Raw genomic sequence first — 23,963 nt, 5'->3', positions numbered from 1 at the left:
TGTATATCACAAATAATATGACGACAACTACAAGCTAGATAATGATTTAGATAACTACAACATAACTACCTCGCTTGTAGTAATCTATAATGATTTAGATAATCAAATTAGATCGGAAACGCAAAGCCAATCCCCGCCTTGCTCTCTTTCTCTCTCTCTCTCTCTAAAACTCTCTTCCTCTCTTCCATCCTACCCCTTTTTATCTTTACTCAATAATCATTCTCCCTAACCTGACGATCTATCAAAATCTAACTCTGTTTAACAGAGCTGTCGCATCTATCATAGAGATTTTGGATGATTGATCGACAACCTCCAATACTAATTTGCATGGATAATTACGCTTTTGCCTATAAGTTAACCTTGCCATCCACCTACTCGGTGACTTAAAAAGGCTACTAACTACATTGGCCGCACCATTATAATGTCCTTCACTTGTCCCAGTCCGGCCTGATATCCTCCAAGTCCAAGACCTGGGCTCCTTGGCTCCCTTCAAGTCACCTTCGAGCTCAAAGCAACTCTGAAGTCAAGCAATGTAAATTTGAGGCTAAGCCAAGCCCAAACACGAGAAATTGATCTCTTCTAAAACTTGAAGCAACGATAACAAGGAACATAAGAAGATAGAAGGGTCATGATTTAGCACTACGTAACTACTATAGTGCTTCAAATGTTATTCAATGCTTATGAAAATAATCATTAAGCTTAGGAAATGTAGAAACTAGATGCAGCAGGAAAGTAAATGGTGAGTACAACTGACGGAACAAAATCAATGAGACAGTGGGTAGCTGAGATACTTACAAGATGATGGAAGTATAACGAGATCCTTGATAGACAATGGAGGTAACCAACATTTTTGCAAGATGTCACACCCAGCGAGTCATTTACACTGTTGCAGAACTCAATGGTGTGTAAATTGGAACTAGAGCAGCAAATCAAAGAAAATTTATGACGTCTTATGCAGCAGACACTAGATGTGATTGTTATTGTTCATTAGTAGCCATCTATTCCACAGCAATGTTGCATAAAGAACAGGACACTGATTGGGAACAAGTGTAACATTCATTAAATGATAGCTGACACTGATTGAGAACAAAAGGGTGACGGAAATTCATGACAGGAATAGGATCAAACAATATTGAAAATGAATCAGTGTCACAATTTTAGATTTCAAATTAGGAATCCTATGGCATAACTGGAATCATTCCCAATTGCAGACAGAAATTTCCATGCACTCGTAACCAAATCAGTTAAAAGCTAACCCAAAACAGGGTAGGCTAACGGGGTTTAAAGTTGGTGAATACTCATTTAAATGTTCCTCCAAGTCAGGAACACAAGATAATTTAAACTACTCAAAATCGAATCAAAAGCAAAACATGAAAGGTAAATGAACAAAAATCATCTTGCTATTATGTTTCCAGAAAGCTAAAATTGCATGCCTGATATAACTCCTGGTAAGAGATCCTACATCTGTATATTACCATCTGCCTGTGCATACATGAATAAGCACATTCAAAGTTTAACATATCTCCAAATCTGAAAACCCAACTTCTGGAACATAAATTGAACTCATTATTTAAAATTTGATGCCACAACAAAGCATCTTACCCAGTCCTTCTAATGCTTAAAGTTCAAACTTCTAATCAATATTGAGAACTTACTGATTTATCGTTTTCCATCATGCATTGTCATATAAATAACTAGTTCCCCTGTCCATAGCTCAAAATAAGCCAATATATCATAGTTTTGTTCCATACATGGCTAAAATTTAAACCGTCCTCTCTAATGAGTCCAAGAAAGTCTGAGTCTACAATATACAAAACACAGGCGCAAATTTAATATTAATTTACCACTTTACTATACTGTTCCAACTAACACCAAATATAGAACTGAAATCATCTCTTCGGCTTCTTCAATCCTTCGCACAGCAACTACAACAACCACGTCTATCAGGCTTCAAGAGTTCAGCGGCACTCAGCGACTAATGAATTGCATTGCAACGATCTTATTAGTGAATACTGATGTTGCATTGTAACGATCATGGAAGACCAATCACTATGAAGCGACTAATGAGCCATCTATACTCAGCATTGCTTGAAAACCATATCCGTCCTAATAAACCAACACCCAAATCACCACCATCAAGGACAAAGTAATCTGATCTTCATCAAAACACAAGTCGAGGAACAAGAACCAAATTCAACATTCACATGCCATCTCGGTGAACGACACTAAACCGTAAACGCATCGACAGGAAGTAAAAGAAACACGCAAAAATATAAGATCAAAGAGGTAAAGACGAAAAAGAACCCTAACCTCCCGAACCGGCGATCAGCTTTCGCGCGACACCACCTCTCCCTGATCACAAACCAGAGGAACTGTGCTGCGATTAGAGGTAGAGTGATCAAGCCAACACGGAAGAGAAGAACCAAGGAAAGAGGGCGAGCCAAGATCGCTTACCTTTCGGTGAATCTCGACCTCAAATGAAACAACGAGAAGAGGAGAAACCAGCGAAATGTGCCACAGCATCGTCTTCCCTCATATATATACCTCCATGGCATGTAATTTTCCAATTTACCCCCTACAAAGTATAGTTTATCATATATGTCTCTATCACAATATGGATTAACGTGTTGTAGGAATGTTTCCACATTTAAATAGGGTCGAATATGTTATTTATAAACTTCGTAAGGATTGATATGAAAAAATACCGAAGGCAAAGACAAATCGAGTTCTCACTGTCAGTTGGGATCCTCTCCAATCTATCCCTGACACTTCTCTCGTTACCATCCGTCGCCATACGTTATGGATGTCCGCCTGTCACACGTGGCAGATGGTCAAGATGATGGAAGTCATAAGACACAAGCAGAATTGAACAGGATCCCATTGTCTCGACTTTCTCTCTTTGGCAAATGCCCGCGCTGGGTGACTTGGGCGCCAAAAGTTAGTTAGGGAATAACTTTTATGTTTTTTGAAAATTCAATGAGACTATCTTTGTATTTATGTTTCTAGAAAACACTTCACACATGATTTTTTTAGCTGGTTTCTCTTCCCAACGTTTACAAGAAAAGTGATCAGGATTTGCGAGAATTTTTATTTTTGAGATTTTTAGTTTTTATGTAATTTAATTGCAAGCATTAGATTAACTTAAACGAAATAAAATGAAAAAACTTCAAATTTCAATTATCATTCCATCGACCAATAAAAGTTAGATAATAAATAGGAAAATAAAAAAACACTAGATGGTGTTATAACAGTAACCAACTGATTCCCCCCAAAAATATGTCAATTGTAAATGAGATGAAATCTATATTTGAGTGTCAGATTTTTATTTCAAATTAATAGAAGAAGTAAAGAAAAACCTCAGAGAACATGGAGACGACTCATGTGTTCATAAACGACTCAACGATCCAGCAATCTTAGGTCAACCTTGATCGTCGGTCTTCATCCCAAACTGCGTTGTACAGAACACAATCACACAAATTACATGGCACGAGTGGTAAGAAAGAAAAAATCTACTATATTTATTATACAGGATTTCTCACAGAATTGCCAGACTCAACGTTTGCTTTCACCATCAACATTATGTCTTCTACAAAGGAGAGATGTAAACATAAAGAATACCCGCCATGGCATGGTAAGCCTATTGATTTGAAGAGATGACACGACCACATACACTAGCCTACTCAAGCAGAATATACAGGCGTGAAGCTTCTCTCGGTCAGTGAGGCAATTTCGAATCCATTTCTTCCTGGTGCAGGTAAACCAACAGCCTGGGTTTCAGTTTACAGGATGATGACCCTGAACCATCAACATCAGCTACTATGCATCTTTTTGGATTTAGCTCTCCCTATCTGGAACCATCTAGATCTTTACAAGTTTGGATGGTTATCTCAGAAACCCGTATGCCTGGTTGTAAAAAGAATGGGTTGGGCAAACCCCCACCAGGAGCCTCAGACCAAAGAACACGAACGACTGCGACATCAAAGATGGCTAAATCCAGGCAAGAGAACCCCGATCACTTGCCACTTGAGGACGGCCCCTGGTAGGTGTCGGTGGTCGATTGGCATTGAGCTCCTAATGAAACATGAAAAAGGGAAAAGGGTCAGAAACCCCAAAACTTCTGGTGGTGGTTACAAACTCACAGTTATACTGTAAACATCAAAGATCCAAAGATGTAGACTGAAAGAAATCATGCCATACCTGCATCCATGTATCTTCAATGTGATGCTCTGGTGATGCTTCAGGTGAACTTACGGCAGGTGGTAAAGGATGAATCAGCTTTGGAACAACTACAAGATCTCTGCCCAAAACCAAGATTGCGCCTGCATTGTTTGCAGTGCCTGTTTATAGACCAAAAAAAAAAATCAGGGATGAATACCTAAATACAGACATCTAGGCACATCATGAAAACCAATCCTTACCGCAATAATTAGTTGCAGAGAAAAGAGTAATCAAATGACCCTGAGCAAAACGCTCAAAACCATCCATGACGCACTCATGTGCTCGAACTATCAACTGGAGGTCATTATTATTGCAGAACTCCATAACTCGGTCAGGCTGTGGCCACAACAAGCAATCAATCTTAACAAACTAGCAAAAAACAGCAGAATAAAAAATCAAAGGTAAAATCACTAACCCCAAAGGTAACCAGGCCTGGACCCCTGGCATTTGGCCTTAAGCCCTCAACACTATCGTTCTCCGTTGGATCAGACCTGCATGAATAAGAAAAATGCCAGACAATTATGTACTGACAGACCAGAACACACATACCTAACAAAGAAGTCATTTTCTTTTAGCTGTTGGAATATTGACCATAGTAAATCCATAAGAACTACTGAGCCTGTTTCCATGGTGATGGGTCGTTGAAGGTTTTCAATCTGTTCTACATGATTTATTGACCGACCAATTCCGCCATGCATGCAGATAATTTTCTTCTCAATTAAAGCTGCTAATGGTAGCCAATTAAATAGTCGATTAATGCGGTGCCAAGTCCAGATTCCATCACGCTCACCCTGTATCCGAATAATGAAAAATGACAATAAGGAGCAAACTTTACTCAATAATTTCAATAATAGCAGTAAAGGGTAAATAATAATACCATTCGCTCAATGCACTCAGTCCGGAACCCAAATAAAGCATTAATATCTGCTGCCTCATGGTTTCCACGAATTAAATGTACATTGTGAGGATGCTCAACCTGAAAATATCAATTAACAGATTTTTTATTTGGCTCCTTAGATGACTATTCTCTTAAAAAATATTTGCAAAAAAAGATTGGATCTAATTAAGAGCTTGCTTGCATTATATACAATAACCTTCAATGCAAGGAGAAGGGCAATAGTTTCCAGACTATGCTGGCCCCGATCAACGTAATCACCCAAGAAGAGATAATCGATATAACTGAAAGTGGAAAAAGTAAAACACCATTATCTTCAGAGAAAGTGGGGAATGAACAATACATGATATATTTCAGAACAGGGAACATAGCACGCTATTGTGTTGTAAGAACTAAGAACTATAAGTGAATAATGGCCACCTATTTGCACTTCAATATAAGCCATACGGGTGGAAAAAATTGAGCTTGTTGGCTGACATACACATGTTAAAGCACAAGGGAACAAGATAAAAAAGATCGATAATGTTTTACACTAATTTAATGACAAATTATATTGTATTAGATAACTTCCAGAAAAGATCAATCTACAAAAGAAATCCAGCCTCGTCATAATTGATGTATCTAATGTAGTAAAAACAAACTTACGCTATGTCGCCTGCTGTTGAAGGGGCACCATACTCATCAAACAAACGCATGAGATCTCCAAACTGACCATGTAAATCACCAAAGATTTTGACAGGAGCCTTAATTTGCAAAACACTTGGCTCACTAGTAAATATTCTTTCGGCACTATCACAGAGATCAGCAATTTCATTGCAGTCTAAGAAGAACTGCCTGCGGACAGGGGGCTTCCAACCACGGGGTTTCAATAGATGAGCAATAACCTATATATTGAAAGCATGAGGTGAAGTCACTATCTGCAAACACATACTTTACGTACATCGTTAATAAGATAGCATAAGTGTCATTCTGATGCCTTGGTCTGAACTCTTTCACTTCGGTTTGCAGTAAAATAAGAAAAAAGGAAGTATAAAATGTTAAAACAAATTATTTTGCATCCATATTACATGCTGATAATTTACCAAGATTAAAAAAATTCACATAAAAAGCCTCTTGATTATTAAATAGCAAGGGAAAAATACAAGACTACACCTTCATGAACAGTACAAGCATACTATATCTAACTATCTAACAGTACAAGCATGCTGATAATTTACCTTTTTTGGCACACTGTTGATTGACATTTGCCGATCTAATAATTTCCTAGCTGCAGTTGCACTCTCAGGAGTGCCATAGCTGACCCTTCTGCCTTCATTTTCAAACTGATCAATTGAGAGCTGCCTAACCATACCACCCAATGCACCCCCTGTCTCGGCAGCAACGATGACCTGCATAAAGGATACTGTTATTTCATGACCCAACAAAGCAGCAATTGTTTTTTTTTTTTCCCCTCTAATAGCTATTTTCTCAAATGAATAACAAAGTTATGTTATTTCATATATTCTGGCAGAACTATGGCAAGGGACCAAATTTCATGTCTCAGTGAACTGACCGCTCTGTGATGTAGTCGGACCCCAGTGGGTGTGCCATTATTAGGTAGCGAAGAATCTGATGCTTTACTCAGGTTACACACTTGCTTTCCACCTAGAGTAGCCTCTGAACCATGAGCTTGATCAGGCAATTGCTCAACCTCACCATTAACTTGCCGAGCTTTGGCTGCAGCTAAAGCAGCACTAATTGCCTCAGCCTCTGCTGCTGAGGCTTCAACCAAGTATTCAACACCTTTGCTCAGTCTCCTGAAACCAAATAAGTCCCAAGTAATGATTCAAAATAAATTCCAGCAAATCCATTCTAGTGAAATACAAAGGAACTAAAAAGATTCGCAGTCTACGAAAAAAATCCAGATATATTAAGTCAAATAAAATGCTTTGACAAATCCTAAACCTAAGCAGTATGCTACCTTGATCCCTGGAACAGAGCATTTTCAGTACTTATGTCAGCAAACATATCTCCATTGACAGGAGGAGCCACTGGAGTTCCCAAGGCAACTGCACCATCAGGAACTGCTTCAGGACTACTTTGCCTTGATCTTTCATCAGAAAACATGTATCTTCCAGCTGATCTTCCTACTTGTACATTTGAAGCAGCAGCTACTGCAGCGGCATGGGAAGCCGAGTTTGTTGTTTCAGCAGCAGCCAGGTCTTCGGCAACAAGTAGGTCATCAAGCAGAACACCTGCAACAAAAAACATCTAGCTAAAACTATAGTGACAAAACTTGATGGATATCAACAATGAAAGAGCTAACCAATGGACCTAAATAGGCATCATAAATGCAGCATTCAGAAATAGAAAAATCCCAGTGTATTCATAGGGTTTGAACTTATGATCTAGGTGCGCTTTAATCCAACGAAAACTAGATAAACAAAATAGCTAAACTGATCCAGAATGTCAGATAGAATTGAAAACCAAAAAAGGTTCGTATATATGGTTAGACACTCCGGGTATTTCCATACGGGTCAACCAATAAAGATATGCTTCTATTTAAGATGATAAATAGTTCATACATGTTTATATTCAGAAACAGAGCAATGGGTGTGAATCCATCCTTTATCATCTACCACCTGTGCTTATAAGACTTTGATCTCACTAATCTAACAAGTCTTTGAAGTCAGTGGTTTTTCAAACATTGTCCTTTTAGGATAACTATGCTAGTCGACAGTCATTTCTTCTTTCCTTGTGCGATTCAGAGAGCTGTTGATTGATGCTACCACAAACATAAAGATATTACATAAAATAAAACAAATATATGAATGGTTCAAATGGCTAAAATGCATTATCTCAAAAATTGAAGTAGTTTGCAGTACGGATTACATGCTAATACCGAAGGAATGTTTACCAATTGTCTATAATAGAAAACAACCAGATAAAATTAACATTCCATAAGCATTCATATATTTGTAGAAGCATGATTACATGGCAGCTAATAGTAATTCCAACAGCAAGCAAACAAATGAAATCCTAGGATGATACCAGAAAGAAGGATTAAAGTTTTGGAGGCAAAGGACCTATCGGTAGAATGATAATGTTGAGATGGATGTGTGAACTTACTAAAAAAGAGAGAAAAAAATAAGTATCACTTTGATAAATGATAAAATAATAAAGAATCATTTAAGATGATATGAATATTTGCTCAGGAGATCTACAGATATAGTAGTTAAAAAATTAGAATGAATATTATTAGTGGTAACAAGGAAAGAAAGAGGAAGACCAAAAAAATTTTTAATAGAAACTTTAAATAAATATTTAAATATTTTTACCGTAACTAAACATATGCTTTTTACATGTCTCAATGATGACAAAAGATATGTAGCTAAGTTAGAAGTTTACGGCTTTTTTGTTTTGTTGTAATGGCAAGATAGGCTAAAGGTAATTACCAATATACATTTAATGATTCTTATTTGAAATACTTAAATCCAACGGAACTCCTTGGTTTTGGACTATGTGTTTTGGACCTATGCTCGGTATGACATGGCCCTTAAAACCATGACTAGAAGTTCTCTGAAAGCCTTGATTTTATCTATCCACTCTCAGTATAGATAATTTAACTTGTATAAATGCTGCAAGTACTGTCATAAAAAAATTGGAGGTTACAAAAATAGAGTGAATGAAGAATTTATCAGATTACTAATAAAAACAACAAAAAAGGTAGGCATAAATGCTTGTAGAATAACCAAAAAACTTCATGCAATGTAATGAAGCAGAATATAAACTGAGAATGTCTCAGTTAAGAGATACAGTAATTGACCTCTAGGTATTACAAATCAATCAAATAACATGTGCCAAAACAAAATAAAAGGATTCAATTCTTACCACCACGTAGTCCTCCATATATGAAAATTAGATCACCAACTGCAGCAGCTGCGTGCCTACAACGCCTTGTTAGCTCAACAGAAGCATCTCCACCGGCTGCATCAACACTGTACCTCCCTGGCCGGGGACTTGTAACAACAGACTTTGTATCACACCAAACTCCAGCAGCAGTATCCAGCACTAAACCAAACAAAGCATATAACAGGTTATGTAGTAAACTCACACCTATAATACAAATATATTAGACCATGAAATTCAAGATTTCAAGACATCCAATAGCAACACATGAACGTACTACCCTATAACTTGTATGACAGATCTTGCCACGTTGCCTAAGGTATTTATGCCTGAGTTATAAGTAGTAAAAAGTAGTCCACGGATTGAACTACTGGAATATCAAGATCTTCTCGCACAAATCCATAAAGACCTCATGAAGGCACCATGTATATCCTAGAATGTCTAACTAGTTTCAATATTTATATTAAAAAAGTTAAACTATTCTGTACCAATGCTATCCCAACTAGCTAAAGCTTCATTGATTATCATACCTCCATCATACACATTTAAGCTTCCAATAGCCGGACAAATACCATCCACTCATATTGCATCATTAATCAACGAAGCAATTTGGTTCTACCGGCTGATCAAGCATCACCCTTCTCTCACACACACTGAATTCAATGTCATCACTGTTCCTTTGTAATACTCATTTTTCCATTTCAATAATTTTTGTTTGAGCTTGAGATTCCCTTCTCAAATATAAATGGTAGACTAGGACGTGCTTGATATCAGTAAAATTTTCAAAACATCAATATAATTCAGAAAGCATGTTGTCTTAGCATACTCTAAAATACGATAACTCAACTTCCATGCTTCAGCAACCAGTCAATTATCTCACAGGCTAATATATGATAGGAGTTAACACATCCAGTTATCGAACAAGCCAAACACAGAGTTGGTGTACCTTAAAAATCGAATTTTTTAATCCATAACTATCAACTACCTGCTATGCTTGAAGAATCTTCAACCATGCGTCCACCACCAAGAGCCCCTCCAGAGACATGAAGTCTTGCATTGACAAATACCTACAAGATTATTGATATATGTACAACTACAGATTTAGTTATAACACATAAACAACAATAACAAAAAACAAAAGAGAAAAACGAAATGCAAGTCCCACAGCAGCATGCTGGTATCTCGGAGATGGAGAGACCCCAGGAGCAATAGCCCACTCCCAACGACCATCCCTGTGTTTTGCAAGACCATATGCACTTGATAAAGGCTGCAGGAGTAACATATATGTAAATCAATCATAAAATACCTATTCAGTAATATAGACAACACACAGTATCTACAATAGTTCAGATAATCCTACAAGCTGGTTTGCTCACTTATGAACAGGACATATCCCATTTGTAGTTAGCAGCCTAGGAAATGCTCCACAGATTGCTTATGAAACCAGACAAGTTATTAAAATCTCAGTAGGCATTTTTTCCTGAACAGATTATGTAAAACGAAAGACAATGATAGGGAAGTCTTACAAGAATCCTAGCATCTTGGTCACTGAGAACATTATTCAGGACAACGATTCAGGCTAGTTAGAAGTCTTACAAGAATCCTAGCATCTTGGTCACTGAGAACATTATTCAGGACAACAATTCAGGCTAGTTAGATCAGTTGACTTACGGTTGACCTAAAGAATTAACCCAAAAGGAACCTCCGGATGATACATGTATCAAGTTTGAGCATGGATATGCAATCACATTTGCAGATTTTATTTTGCTTTTATTATAATTGTTCTTATAAATGTTAAATTTAATATTGCCACAACCAAATAGTTCTTATGTTAAAAGACAATCAACAAATAGAAGAGAATCATTTGGAGCTTTACTCATTTTTAATTGCTTATCACATAATGATTTCATAAATGAGTACATATATCATCCGTTAGTGCCATATAATAATATTCTTTATTAGTACTTGATTATAAACTACTCTGATAACTTTACTGAAACCATGTGGAATATGTGTATTGCAGTTCCTTGACTGCCCCATAATGTAGCCACTGTTTTGAATTTAGATAATTGATTGCAGCAACTGGAACCAACAATTTTCTCTCGAAAGCATTGATATATTTATACCCTATTGGACATTGTGGTTCCTTGACTGCCCCATAATGTAGCCACTGTTTCGAATTTAGATCATTGGTTGTAGCAACTGGAACAAGCAATTTTCTCTCGAAAGCATGGATATATTTATTCCCTATTCCTTTGTTGTTTAGACATAACAACTCTCCTGCTACTGCTGCTTTTCCATACAATTTCCCTACTCAGTTTTTTATCAACAAAGTCCTAATTTACTGGATTTTGGATCCAGTATCATCAGAATAATCAGATAACTTAATCTCTAGCATTTGTAGCTTTTTGGTGCTCTAGCTGTAAACTAAGTGGAATCAAAGTGATCCTGTAAGTGATGAACTGTGTTACTGACAGAAGATACATACAAAGGCAAAGAAACCATTGTTTTGAACAATATAATGGAAAGAGTATAACTTATGTTCAAAGATTATTTAAGTTAAATATATATAACTCAATCCTAACTAACTCCTTTATAATATTTATTTTGATACTTTTGCTTGTGTTCACATCAACTTTCAACTGTGGGTAGCATACACACTAATATTAGCAGAATGTATTATGTTCCACAGGTCTACTGCACTAACAATTTTCTTCCTCTAATTCTTCTCATATACTTTATTACCCAAAGTATCTATGAATTTAGTTTCTCTCTTTATGTTCCTAAAAATTCTCCAAATTTCAGAAATATCTGTAAATTTAAGGTATTTAAATTCACCTAATATGCATTGGATCCTTGCAAGGCAGAATATGGAAATCACCTGGTGAAAACAAATTGAAATATCATATAATTCAAAATTGCAACTTACCACACCACTAATAATACTTACTTTTTCTGCTTTGCATATAGTTAAACCATTATTCAAAAGCAACATTGTTTACTTACCACACCATTTGCATCCCTCCCACCACAAAGCAAAAGAAGACCATCAGAGCGTGCACTTGCAGTTGCATACCTAAGATGAGAACAATCAACCACATCAACATATATCATGGCTGAAAAGACAACAATCACTGGTAAGAGTAATCATACAATTCCTTATTTAAATATTATGCATAAAAAATTCCACTCCTGAAACTGGCCACGAAGAATTTTTAAATAGTCATTATTGGATTAAAATTTAAAAATAAATTTAGCCAGCATTACATTCTATAATCAAATTCTTCACAGCTTTCACCTGAAAGCCTAAACAACTGATATGCTACAGATATAGAGTTCAGTCTCAAAAGACAAGTGGCAGCACGACCACAATTGGCCATTACAAGTGTTTGCATCCAGGAAGCCAATAACTAGATCCAAACAATATAACATTGAGTAAATTGCAGTTGAGTCAATTTAGGTCAAAGAAATTAATTAGGAATTGATTTGGAATAAGCATGAGGCTCCCGACATGCAGGGTCTATAGAGATTCAATTATATAATCTTAGCCCTATATGCTTGAAGGTTGTTTCTATTACTCAAACCTTAATCACCCAAGTGACAATGAACAACCTTATCATGGTGCTAAAGGTTTTCTGATTTCATTTATCTAGCATGATAATTCTAAGTAAATGATTGTCGCAGTTCATCATACTTTTATGTCATAACCACTTATGCCTAAAAACAATGTCAACAACCCAAAATCATAGAAGGTGCTTATATAACAGATAAGAATATGATATCCAACAATATAACAACATCAAGAATATAATTAATTGATAAAATTTTTCAGCATCAGCTCAGTATGCATGAAACACATTTTAAGACATAAATTACTACCGTCGAGGAAATAATAAAATGGACAAGTATGAACTTTATTTTATTTGTAAAAGAAAATCCAATAGAAGTAAAATTAAAGTATTTTTTAAACACCAAGAAACAAATCACAAGGAGGATATGCAGCATTCAGAAAAAAAATATGGAACATCCAAAGAGGCAACTAATCAAGCAAGTGATAAAACAGATGATGCACAATAATACAGAATATCCTCAAATACATCAAGCAAGTGATTTAAGTCACTATTCAGTGCATCAATCCTAGTTATCAATGGTTACCAGGATACCAGTGAAATTATCCATAAAAGTATATCACTTTGTAGCAGACCTAGAAATCTAGTATAAAGCAGAGAGTGCAAGGTTCTAGGAAGGTTAAGGATTAGTAATTATACTTAATAAGCATGCTAGAAAACCAAGCCCATGATTTTATTCTTCCATCCAAAGTAAGTGCAATATAGTCACAAAAGAAAATTTTAGAATATTAGATTAATTAAAGACATGTCTGGAGCTAAATATGATGCCTGTTAGGACTATGGCACATTCATATTCAAGAATGTAAAATTTTATTTTAAACATTCTCTTGGCCTAAATAACCAAACAAACGCTAAGGAGACTTCTATACCAAAATAAGAAACCAAAAAAATCATAATTTCAAATGGTCATAGCTAAAACACTAGCGTTGAACAGATCAGCCTATTCAATGATTAACTTCTAGCTGATACAAAGCATGAACTAAAAATCTGCAATCAGCTAGTCAACAAAATTAAGTTATCCAATTTTAGAAAACATTTATTAATAAAAAAACATTTTCATGACATTAAATAAGCAATCTTTACATGCTTCTAACATTGATTGATTAGATAAAAAGCATAAATGGATGAAAGGCCTGTAATTATACAATACTTAATATATAAAAAGCATTAACAACTAGGACATGCAGTATAGAAACACTCATCTACCAGATTGCCCCTACATGACATAATATATAACAAGACCACTCTTTTAAAAGAATAACAGCTTAGATTACTCACATGCACGGAGGTGGACCTTCGCCTTCCGGTTCCAACTTCCTCCATTCATATGGTTTGGCAGCAGTATCTAGGGCCCAAACATCAGCTAAAGGTCGCTTTCCTGACATCATAACTTGTTTTTATAAACTCATCTATAGAAAATGCAAACACATATACTAATTCTTTTTGGTACAAAAAACCAAGCTCCTACTTATACAAACAAAAAGAACCGACCATCATTTCCACCAATTGTCAGTAGGAATCTCTGCCCAACTAAAGCCATCACATGCCCATAACGTGCTCCTGGACCAGGTCCTTGGACAACAACCCTATGTGCAAGAATTTTATTTCAGCATTGGTAAGTAGAAAGTCGATATAATAGTCAAAACTGTCGTGTTGATGTGACCATGACCTATGCCACCGTGGCCGCTGTTGTGTCAAGTCCAGAACATGAAGATCCTCGGCAGACAAACCAGCAGGGCCAATTCCACCCTGAATAGATCGCAAAAGATAAAATCTTCCCATGAATGTATTCAAAGTGGTTTACTTTCTCACTAAAGGTTAAGTCATGTTAGAAAGTGCATACTATCTTAATTAAAGAATCATGCAGTAAAGCTACTGAATGCAATGTATAAGACTACCTGAATTACCACCATAGTACCCACAGCAGTTGCGACATGTGCAGCCCTGGGTGATGGGGGTTCTCCAAGAGGTGTCACCCTGAAAACACATACCAGGACCACTCATGATAGCTAAATAAATATCACACAATTTCTTGAAGGGATACTCACATCCAAAGACCATGAACAAGATGCTGTTCTCAAAGAACTTGTTGTTGCTAGATAAAACAAAATCAACTACAAATTCATGGAATTCGATGTATCAAATATAAATGAATTATCAACTTGTTAATGAAACTTACCTTGTCCATTTATTAGAGAGCACATCATAGCAATGAACATCAGCTGTTGCACCTGCAAGACCTGCAATCCAGCGAGGAATCAGCAATAGAAAACAATTGCAATAGCAGATCTTCATAGTTACAATCTAACACACACTAAACCGCTCATATAGAAGCCAACGTATAGTTCGTCAAATAGCATAATTCGAATTTTTTTTCTTCATCCGGTCCTACCCATTTTTTTCTGAATGCCTAAGCTAGGTTCCTAAGAGTTCGATAAAGATCCCAAAACTCCAGAACTATCTCAGTTCAAACCACTGACCGAGATTCTTTCTGTAACGAGAATTAGGGTTCCAATATGTTAAAAATGGGGATCCACAACTATGCATCGGCTTAAGAATCGAGGCTTTAGAGAAGAGAGAGGACATACGGATGCCAGCACTTCCGGTCGGTGATGCTGGAGCAGCTGAGTTGCCCTCGAGCGCTGTCGCTCCTCCAAAGAGTATAAGCCGCGGCCCGATGTACCCAGGCGTTCCCTCTTCACCGACGGCCGCCACGGCCGTAAGAGTGTGGCCACACCTGCAACCCGGGCCATCCTCCTTCCTCTCTATGACCGCATTCACCACCGAGTACCCCGGCGCAGGCCTCGGCCCGGCCGCGACCGGCTGCGCCTCCGCCGGAGGCACAGCCCCGGGAGCGGACGGCGACGAGGAGGGCTCATTCGGGTTCCCGGTGTGGTTCCCAGCAGCCGGATCGTGGCCGGACTCCGTCGACATCGTCGAATCAACCTCCATAGCAGCAGCTCGTCGCGGGGTAGGGGATCGGGTACAGGGAAGGGTGTCGACCTAGGACTCGGTCCACCGGACAGCGTTGCTCCTCCGCAGCGTCCCCGGCGCTTTCGGCATCACCGCTGTCCGGGGCAGGTTCAGCAATTCAACTCGACCGCTGCCGCCGCCGCCGCCGGCGGAGAAGGAGGCCCCAATCTATCGGAATCGCCCGCCCGTATCGGCTCGCGAGGGAGAATCTTGGATGAGAGGAGGAGAAGGAGCGATCGCCTTTTTCCGTTGGACTCTTTTCTGTCGATCTTTCGCCCAGGCAGACGGGAAATAAGAATTGAAGCGGAATTAATCCGGGAATTAAAGTGGATGAGAGAAATGAAGCGAGAGAGAACCCTTTCGTTCCTCCCGTGTTCTTTTCCTTCTTTTTTTGTCCTTTTTCCAACTATCTGTTAATGACGTCCAATTAAAGGTTTCAGGTTTCTAAACCTACACATACCCATCTGAACACTACCCGCATCGTTTCTCCGTTATGATACGAATATTAGGAAGAAGGCAAGAAAGCATAAATAAGCAAAAAAGAATGGCCAGGGACCGTCCGATCGAACGTGACCGCTGCTACATGGGACCCACCAGCTGTGATGCCGGTGTTGATCTGTTGATCGGGTAGGACTCGCGAAGACGACGGGTGTATGTCCGCGTTTTCCACAGAAATCCATGTTTTACCCGTTTTTGTTTTTCGTAGCACTCCTTTTTTTTTTTCAGGTGGGAGCCACTGGTTAACCAAATGGCAGAACAGAGGCACCGCTGGGTGGCTTCTACCAACGTAAGAAAAACAAGGTTGCCATTTCCTATGGCTCATCGGTGGGACCACTGTGGGTCCCATCTGTTCGTTAACCTGTTCCTCCGGTCTCCACGCAGGTAACTGAGCGAGTAGAGAGGAGTTGGGTAGGTAAAGCCTAAAGAGTGTTTGAAATGATGAAAAACCTACGAAACAGGTGAATATATATATATATATATATATTATAACTATATTATGGAAGGATACGAATGTATCATCTTATATGTATGTAAATGAATGCTATGAAAAGCAATGTGAAGAGGAAAGAGGGAAAGTGAAAAGGAAAACCAAACTGCCACAATGATGTCCAGATGATGATCTAGCTGCACATAAAAGGCAAATTTTCCAAAGGGATTTGTTATCAGGTCCCCAGTTCAAGGAGCAACCATCTGCACTTACAATGTTCAGGAAGACCTTGTTCACATCAAACCATTATTTCAGTTGTGATCAGTGTCATAATATCTTCATTAGGAGACCTGTAATGGAGCAAAATAGATCACCAACATTATTTGAAAGGTCCTAAGCACATAGATTGATCCAATGTAAGACCACTTTCACTCTGAGAAATAATACCAAAGCCACAACTTCACATTGTCACAAGGACTTAGCAAACAAGGTTTCAATCAAGCAAGCAAACTCCAGGGCCACAATGCCCACAGGTATCTGACTACTAATACTTCTGATACTTGGTGTCACAAGCCCTGTCCATATTGTTACAGTGCATAGAGGACTTCCATCATCACTGTCCCGAGACTGCAAGATTTCTTAGAACTGTTGGTGATTCTGAAAGTCTGATGAAGATGAGCCAAGAATGAATTGCCTTCTAAAAACAACCAAATGATAGCATGCCAAATGAAGTGCATAGAGGACTTCCATCTGGTCGTATTTAGTTTTGGAGGGGAAGTTACCAGGTCATGGCACTGCTCTCAAGTTGAAAATACTCAGCTCAAGGATGCAAATACTGCAACTTCCAGCAACCCTCCCAGTATCACTCTCATCAGACATTGAGGAGATCACAGCAGCCATTGGCTGCTGAACCCCACTTGCTGTGGATAACACTGGTACTTTGTCCCCCATTCATCACACTTGACAGAGAATGCAAAACAGATGGATGTAGATGCTGAATGGCACCAAAGTGATCGACATCGTTGTGAGTGCACACACTGGTCACCTCTGATCCTGATCCACTTGACCCACCCCTTGCTGAGTTGAGATTTAAGCTGTCAGATTGCAGGACTTCAGAGCTTGGAGATGCAGCAGGGAGACGAGGCACCAAATCATTCACCTTGTGACCACTGTTCCCAGCCTGTGCACTTACTTCTTTTTTTGTGTTAAAAAAACGACCACCACAGTCCCTAGCTCGGCGCGCTGCATGAAGGTGACGCGACACGTGCATATATGGCTGCAGGAGAGAGAAAACTCAATAAGCATACAATGGAATCTAAGACCATATATAAGTAAAAGAAAAGTAAGGATGATGCCTCCTACAGTAAATATATGATGATTCTTTTGACTGTTATAAAAATGTAAATTAAATGTGTCACAAGTATTAGCCACCAGATGGTATATAAAATGAAACGACTGCAAATTAATTATATTGAGCCCCTTAAAAGATTGATATGGTCTGCCAAAAATAGATAGCTCAAATAAATAGTAGCTACTGTTATTATTGGTCATACAGGAATACATGAATCTCAATATGTTGAAAACTTCACATCTATTGCATACCTTCCTAACTTTAATCAAGTTGTTCTCTTTCTCAGCCTTAGCTCGAGCTTTGCGACGGCGAATAATTGCATTGAACTGTTTTTCATTCACATAGATTGGTCCTTCAGCTGTTGTATCCATTGGTAAAAGCATTCGTCCATGCTGGAAAATTAACATAAGGAATTCACTATCACTTAATTTTTGGTAATAATTAACTACTAGAGGTAAGTTGCAAATGCTCATGATTGATGAATCTGTTCCTTGGTCTATCATTTTAACTATGTTAAGCCACCAAGCATCATGGATCAAAAACGAAGTATAATGCAAAGTGGTTGGCGAGTTCCTATTTTTATTTGTAGATTTGCTTCCAGATTCACAAGGATAAACAAGATTATAATTATTTTATACAAACTTCTAACCCCAAGTCAGTGAACTTGAATATATGTTCACAGATGAGGCAATTTCAAGAAAAATGGACCTCTATCACAATTCTACATCAACCAACAAGTCCTATAATTTCCAATAGCACCATTTAACTTTTCAAATGGGCTGCTTGTTGACTAATTAAGACCACAATAAGCACAAAATTCCATGTAGCGACATTTGATAAAGCACTGGAACTTTTTAATAAACGTTTTCAGATGCTTCAAATACCAGGCAGTCTACTACATAAGGCACTAGGTTGATGGTACTCAGCTTTTCAACAGTCGTGCATTTTTCATGTTCTGCTGGTAAGGAAGCATACAAGTTATAGCAAAGGTAACATATACTAAATTTCGCAATACTAGCCTACAGAACACAAGATATGCCTCAAGCCAGAAGTACCTCAATGGCTTAATTAGCATGTCATTCTTTTGGATTGTCGTGGACTATTGTCGCGCACCCACAACACCTTCGTGAACAGACCGTTCGTCGCTTTTGTTTGCTTTTACATATGTTTGACAATGTGTTTTACCTAGTTTTATGTGTTTTTGATTGAAAACTATGAGCAGAAATAGTTTGCAGGGTTGTAGGGCGATCGCTCACCAGAATGGGCAAAAGTTAAAAGTACCCCAAAATGGCCTAATTTTCATGTGTCATGACCTGTTTTATGCAAGTTGTGGTGCGGTGCAAAGTGTCAACCATCTCAGTACCCTAGAACCACCCGGGTGACACAGAGCTAGATGGCGGTTTTAGATAGTGTTGGGAGTTAATTGGATTCACAAGTTCGCATGTAAAACCTACGAAGACTTGCCAACACACCCTACACTCAGTGAGCAATCGTTTCGTTTATGGACTTGCAACTGTTCGTTTGTCTTCTTAAGTCCTGTTTTTCTCTTTTCTCTTTTTTATCTCTTGCACACCAAGTGCTTGCTGAATTGCTTATAAAACTACCCTCTTTGTGAGACGCCAGGACTTGTCCGTCATTCGTTTTTGGAACTAATCAGGTAGTTCTTTTACCGGTTGTTTGGGACCTAAGCGAGGTTGCAACTAGGCTGACCCTTTGCAGACGGATAATGCAAGGGTGCTTTACGACTTAGACAATTCCAGCTAAGTCTGTGACAAGATAGCAAATGCAGCAACCATGTTGGGTGGCAAATTGACTATTGTTGACCTGATTCATTGCAGCTCAACAAATTTTCTAGTCAATCATGAAAAAAATATTTGATGACAATCCAATCTCCTAGCATTTTAAATGTCAATTTGTCAAACCAATAATTTCACAACTAAGGTGATAATGCATTTATTATTATCATATTATGGAAATTCCAGCTTGTTTAGGTTATTTGATCTACGAGCAAAATCAATTGACTCTCATTAGGTTTCTTGGTTTAAAATAAATGTTCCAACCATTAAAGTAAAATGCATAACATGATGAGATGAAATCATTCGGATTAAAAAGAATCTCGTCGTTCCTTGCAAACAAACAAGATGCTGCTTGCAAACAATCAATAGTAGCATAATATTAGATTTAACTTGTCTTTATAAGAGAGCAATAAAAATAATCCGCCCATGTGAAAATTCTCAGAATGCTTCCTAATATATATTAGAGGTCTAATCCAAACAATATATTTCAGACCTATTCTGCAACTCATTGACCAACCTTCACCTTTCTTAGGTTCATTGTATTTTGAGATAGATGAACTTTGCCAGCAACTTAGGCCAAAGATTAACCAAGAAGAACCTCCATGTCAAAATTTAACCAAATAGCTTCCCATACATGTGTGTTAAGAAAGATTTAACACAGAAACCTAAGCATTTAATGAATCTAGTTCCAAGTCAATCCCAGATTCTTAGTCCATACTCCTAACATCTAGCAAAACAAGAAAAAAATTGTTGAGAGATTGATTTTGATTGCTGCTAAGCAAAGGCAGGACTTTTCCAATATAACAACATTAAGGATTAGATATTTATTATTTATTGTAGTTCAAAATTGAAAATAACCCAGAAAACTAGAGGCTCCCATCAACAATAACTGAAGACAGCTAAAATGTTCAGGCTCATATGCAAAAAAAAAAAAGAGTATTTTCTGTGAGAAATTGAAAATTAATGAGAAAAAGACCAGTATAACCACTCCAATGGATTTAATTACTTGAAATAATCCATACAGTCAAAATAGTTTCCTTCACTCAAGAAAAAAAAAAGAGCACAATTGAAACCCTTATTGTCATTCAGATTATATAAGATTAGAAGAAACCAACCATTGCTTGAGCTCCATAAGTTGCATATAAGCCATAGAACTGGTCAACATAAGACTGACTTGGACAAACCTACACCAGTATTATAAAAACAAAAGAAGAAGAAGAAAGCTAAGTGTCGTTGTGAATTTATTAGTCAAACAACTAGAGAGTGAGAAAACAGAAGCCCTACCACAGACTGACCAACTCCTTTGAAACCTGAATTTTCAGGTAATAATGACTGTAGAGAGAAGTGCCCAAAATGTTGCTGGGTCTTCTGCTCTCCTCCCAACTCCTTGGAGTCTAAAGTAGAAACACATAGAAATTATCAAATTTACGTTACACAAGCAACAGCAGAGAGAAAATTAGAGAGTACTAAAGCTTGGAAGAAACTTGTATGTAGTGGAAATTTATACCATGAGTTCCTTTACAACTCTACTAATTAGTGTAACACATCACCTGGAGATCTATACATGGCATTTTAAGCTCTTACATGGTGGAAATAATTATCCAAAATCAATAACACTTTAAATAAATAACTTTGCTTTTTTATGCTTATTGAAGCAGATGATTATGTTCTAGTTCAAGGAATTGATTGTTATAAGTGATTTCTTTATGATACTCAAACATCCTGTATAAATCCTTTAAATAATTCTTTATTTCAGCACATTCAAATAGCTCTTGCAGAAGGAGTTTTGTTCAGACATTGTATCCACTGGATCCCACATAAAGTAGTATCAAGATTCAAGTATCCACACCCTGAGCCAAATTATAGCAACTAGAGCAAAATTTTAGTTCCAGAACTATGATTTGGATTCAAATGTCAAGAGTAGCCATTAAAAGTCAACTTAAAACTATTTTTCTTAGTAGCACCAAGAAGATATTGAAACAAACACACCATCAAGGAAAAAGAGCTATAAATACTTTCACCAACAGCAATGATCAGAATACGAACAGTCACTTATAAATAATTTCCTGTTTAATGTTTTCTTTAACTATGTAAAGAGTTGTTTCAGGACCACAGATAAATAATGGTATTGTAACTATTGTTGCCAGAAAAATGGCACAAAGAGGCTTAAAGGAAGAAATATTTCAGTCAGACAAATAATAATAGATCATGATTAGATTTATTTCAGGACCACAGATTAATAATAACATCAAATGCAATGAAAATGGTCTGAAACAGGCTCAAAAACAGTGCCTGCAAAAACAGTACCTGGGAATATTGTGAACTTAGCAGTATTATTGCCCCCTTTCTCTGGGATTCCAAACCCCAGTAGTGGCCCCTGACTTGGGTCTTCTAAATGATTCATTTGTCAGGTTACTGCAGGTAGCTGATCCTCAGTTTTCTCACAAAAAGGTTGATCACGCCAAGATCCTTAGTTATTGGAAATCTGAACCCAAACAAATCTTAACTCCTACTATATCAGATATCTTGCTTGTTCTTGATTGTGATGATCAGCTTGTCTTCCATTACCTGCAATTTGAAGATCTATGTCCTAAATTCTATCTGCTATGAACAAAGAGAAGCGTAAATAAAAACATAACCAAATCAGTGCCATAAACCCGCACTACCAAGCAAGAAACAGGGTGGAGTGAAGGAGCAAGACGAAGTAGGGGGAAACTAAGCATAAGTAACCAACAAACATGAGCTCAGTTTCAACGAGCTATGATTACACACCAAAGTAGCATCTCTCCGCCCTTTCTGCTCCGAACCTTCATGAAAAGGTGCTCTCAACTTGTTATCGAGAGACCTTTGACTCGCAAAGCTTTCGAGATTTGAACTTTACAACGAAAACCCATTCGAAATCAAGAACACGGAAGCCAAACCAACCAAAGGAGGATCTTTTGGCGGTTCCATGTGCGAAAACACTCCATTCAGAGAGACCAAACATCGAAGCATCAACACAAGATCAAGAAAACGTGGAAGCAGCAAATCCAGCCAAAAGAATCCTCGACGGCGACAGAAGGCGCGTAGTTCCAACCAAGAACAGAGAGTGGGAAGACGCCACTCACGTTTTCGTCGCGGCGGCCTTTCAAGATTTGAACTTTCAATACGAAAACCCATTCGAAATCAAGAACACGGAAGGCAAACCAGTCACGGGAGGATCTTTTGCCGGTTCCACGCACGAAAACGCTCCATTCAGAGAGACCAAACATTCAAGCATCGATACAAGACAGGCAAAAAGAATCCTCGACAGTCCAAGCAAGAACAAAGAATGGGAAGACGCCACTCACGTTTCCGTCGCTGCGGCCTTGCAAGATTTAACCTTTCCGAGAAAAACCGTTCCAAATCAAAAACACGGAGGGCAAGCCAACCAAAAGAGGGTCTTTTGCCGGTTCCATGCGCGGAAATACTCCATTCAGAAAGAATAAACATCCAAGCATACACACCAGATCAAGAAAACGCGGAAGCAGCAAACCGAGGCAACAGAACCGACGGAAAGCGCGGAGTTCCAACCGAGAATAGAGATCGGAGAGACGCCACTCACGCTTCAGTCGGGGCGGCCGTCGCATAGAGCGGAAGACAAGAACGAGAGGCAAGCGTGCGCGTCATTGTGTGAGAGACAGGAAGAGGGAGAGATGGGGCCGTCGTGCCCTCTGTGAGTCTTCAAGCATTTGGTGGTGATACATTTCGACATGATTATCCACCACTACTTTAATCTCTCCATAGTTGTTCGCATGCTTTTTCTCTTCCATTTGGTGGTGCACGACTTCATGAAAAGGCCAACTTGGATCAGCTCATAGTAGGACGGACGTACTTTATTGATTAGTTAATTGGTGGGCTCGGAGAATTTTGCACAGCTATCCACTCACCTAATTAAGAACCTATTTCATTAAAAAATTAATTCTTAATTTAATTTTTAAATATTAGTAAATAGTAGGATTTTATAGTAAACTAATATAATTTTATAGGAAATAAATTCTTCGCGATCTCTTCAACCAATTACAATGGTTAATTGGTCTATAACTTCATTTGATCTAAATCAGTGATGAAAATATTTAAGCTGAAGTTGATAATAATACATTAATTTTACTTATTTCTAATATGAGATTAATTGAAGATGTTACGATCATTTATTACCTTTTGGCTTAAACAAATTAAGTTATTCTTTGGTTACCACTCTATGCACATAACTTTTATATTATCTTTGTCTTTGAGAATATAAAACTATGAAAAGACAAACTAATTA

The 23,963-nt window shown here is 37.9% G+C and overlaps 2 protein-coding genes and 1 long non-coding RNA gene across 5 annotated transcripts; all 3 read right to left on the bottom strand.

The window, feature by feature from the left end:
• Window positions 1-1,530: 1,530 nt before the first annotated feature.
• LOC135612965 (uncharacterized) lies at window positions 1,531-2,497 on the bottom strand. Its single transcript, XR_010487152.1, has 3 exons — window positions 2,455-2,497; window positions 2,311-2,372; window positions 1,531-2,106 (listed from the first exon to the last, which is right to left on the bottom strand). It is a non-coding gene; the product is annotated as an uncharacterized LOC135612965 (long non-coding RNA).
• Window positions 2,498-3,494: 997 nt separating this feature from the next.
• Window positions 3,495-16,003, bottom strand: LOC135605874 (serine/threonine-protein phosphatase BSL2 homolog). Its single transcript, XM_065096447.1, has 21 exons — window positions 15,219-16,003; window positions 14,810-14,870; window positions 14,529-14,607; window positions 14,300-14,379; window positions 14,122-14,216; window positions 13,909-14,008; window positions 12,008-12,077; window positions 10,167-10,268; window positions 9,987-10,068; window positions 8,984-9,163; window positions 7,074-7,347; window positions 6,666-6,909; window positions 6,331-6,501; window positions 5,759-5,997; window positions 5,313-5,397; window positions 5,096-5,194; window positions 4,810-5,009; window positions 4,634-4,709; window positions 4,419-4,554; window positions 4,198-4,337; window positions 3,495-4,071 (listed from the first exon to the last, which is right to left on the bottom strand). Exons 1-21 carry the CDS (start codon window positions 15,580-15,582, stop codon window positions 3,988-3,990), a joined length of 2,961 nt encoding a protein of 986 aa, XP_064952519.1. The 5' UTR covers window positions 15,583-16,003; the 3' UTR covers window positions 3,495-3,987.
• An 884-nt stretch (window positions 16,004-16,887) lies between these two features.
• On the bottom strand, window positions 16,888-23,424 carry LOC103975674 (nuclear transcription factor Y subunit A-7). 3 transcript variants are annotated; one of them, XM_009390698.3, is made up of 6 exons: window positions 23,262-23,418; window positions 21,986-22,246; window positions 20,963-21,072; window positions 20,794-20,862; window positions 18,134-18,274; window positions 16,888-17,807 (listed from the first exon to the last, which is right to left on the bottom strand). In XM_009390698.3, exons 2-6 carry the CDS (start codon window positions 22,080-22,082, stop codon window positions 17,403-17,405), a joined length of 822 nt encoding a protein of 273 aa, XP_009388973.2. In that variant the 5' UTR covers window positions 22,083-22,246; window positions 23,262-23,418; the 3' UTR covers window positions 16,888-17,402. The 3 variants fall into 3 exon arrangements, with proteins under 3 accessions (XP_009388973.2, XP_009388974.2, XP_064952510.1); XM_009390699.3 differs by lacking the exon at window positions 23,262-23,418 and adding an exon at window positions 23,008-23,133; XM_065096438.1 differs by lacking the exon at window positions 20,794-20,862 and having other exon boundaries at window positions 23,262-23,424.
• Window positions 23,425-23,963: the final 539 nt, after the last annotated feature.

Source organism: Musa acuminata, chromosome BXJ1-2 (genome assembly GCF_036884655.1).
Source record: "Musa acuminata AAA Group cultivar baxijiao chromosome BXJ1-2, Cavendish_Baxijiao_AAA, whole genome shotgun sequence".
NCBI lineage: Eukaryota > Viridiplantae > Streptophyta > Magnoliopsida > Zingiberales > Musaceae > Musa > Musa acuminata.
The sequence above is the reverse complement of the archived record's forward strand: the minus strand, read 5'-3'. Positions and strand labels throughout refer to the sequence as shown.

Coding starts and splice junctions, on each gene's coding strand:
- LOC135605874 (XM_065096447.1), bottom strand. CDS start 15,582: ATGGAGGTTGATTCGACGATGTCGACGGAGTCCGGCCACGATCCGGCT. Junction 14,009..14,121: donor GACAATTGGTGGAAATGATG/GTCGGTTCTTTT, acceptor TTATGATGTCAG/GAAAGCGACCTTTAGCTGAT. Junction 4,338..4,418: donor CTCTGCAACTAATTATTGCG/GTAAGGATTGGT, acceptor GTCTATAAACAG/GCACTGCAAACAATGCAGGC.
- LOC103975674 (XM_009390698.3), bottom strand. CDS start 22,082: ATGAATCATTTAGAAGACCCAAGTCAGGGGCCACTACTGGGGTTTGGA. Junction 21,073..21,985: donor TAAGTTCACAATATTCCCAG/GTACTGTTTTTG, acceptor TTTCTACTTTAG/ACTCCAAGGAGTTGGGAGGA. Junction 18,275..20,793: donor CTTATGGAGCTCAAGCAATG/GTTGGTTTCTTC, acceptor TTAATTTTCCAG/CATGGACGAATGCTTTTACC.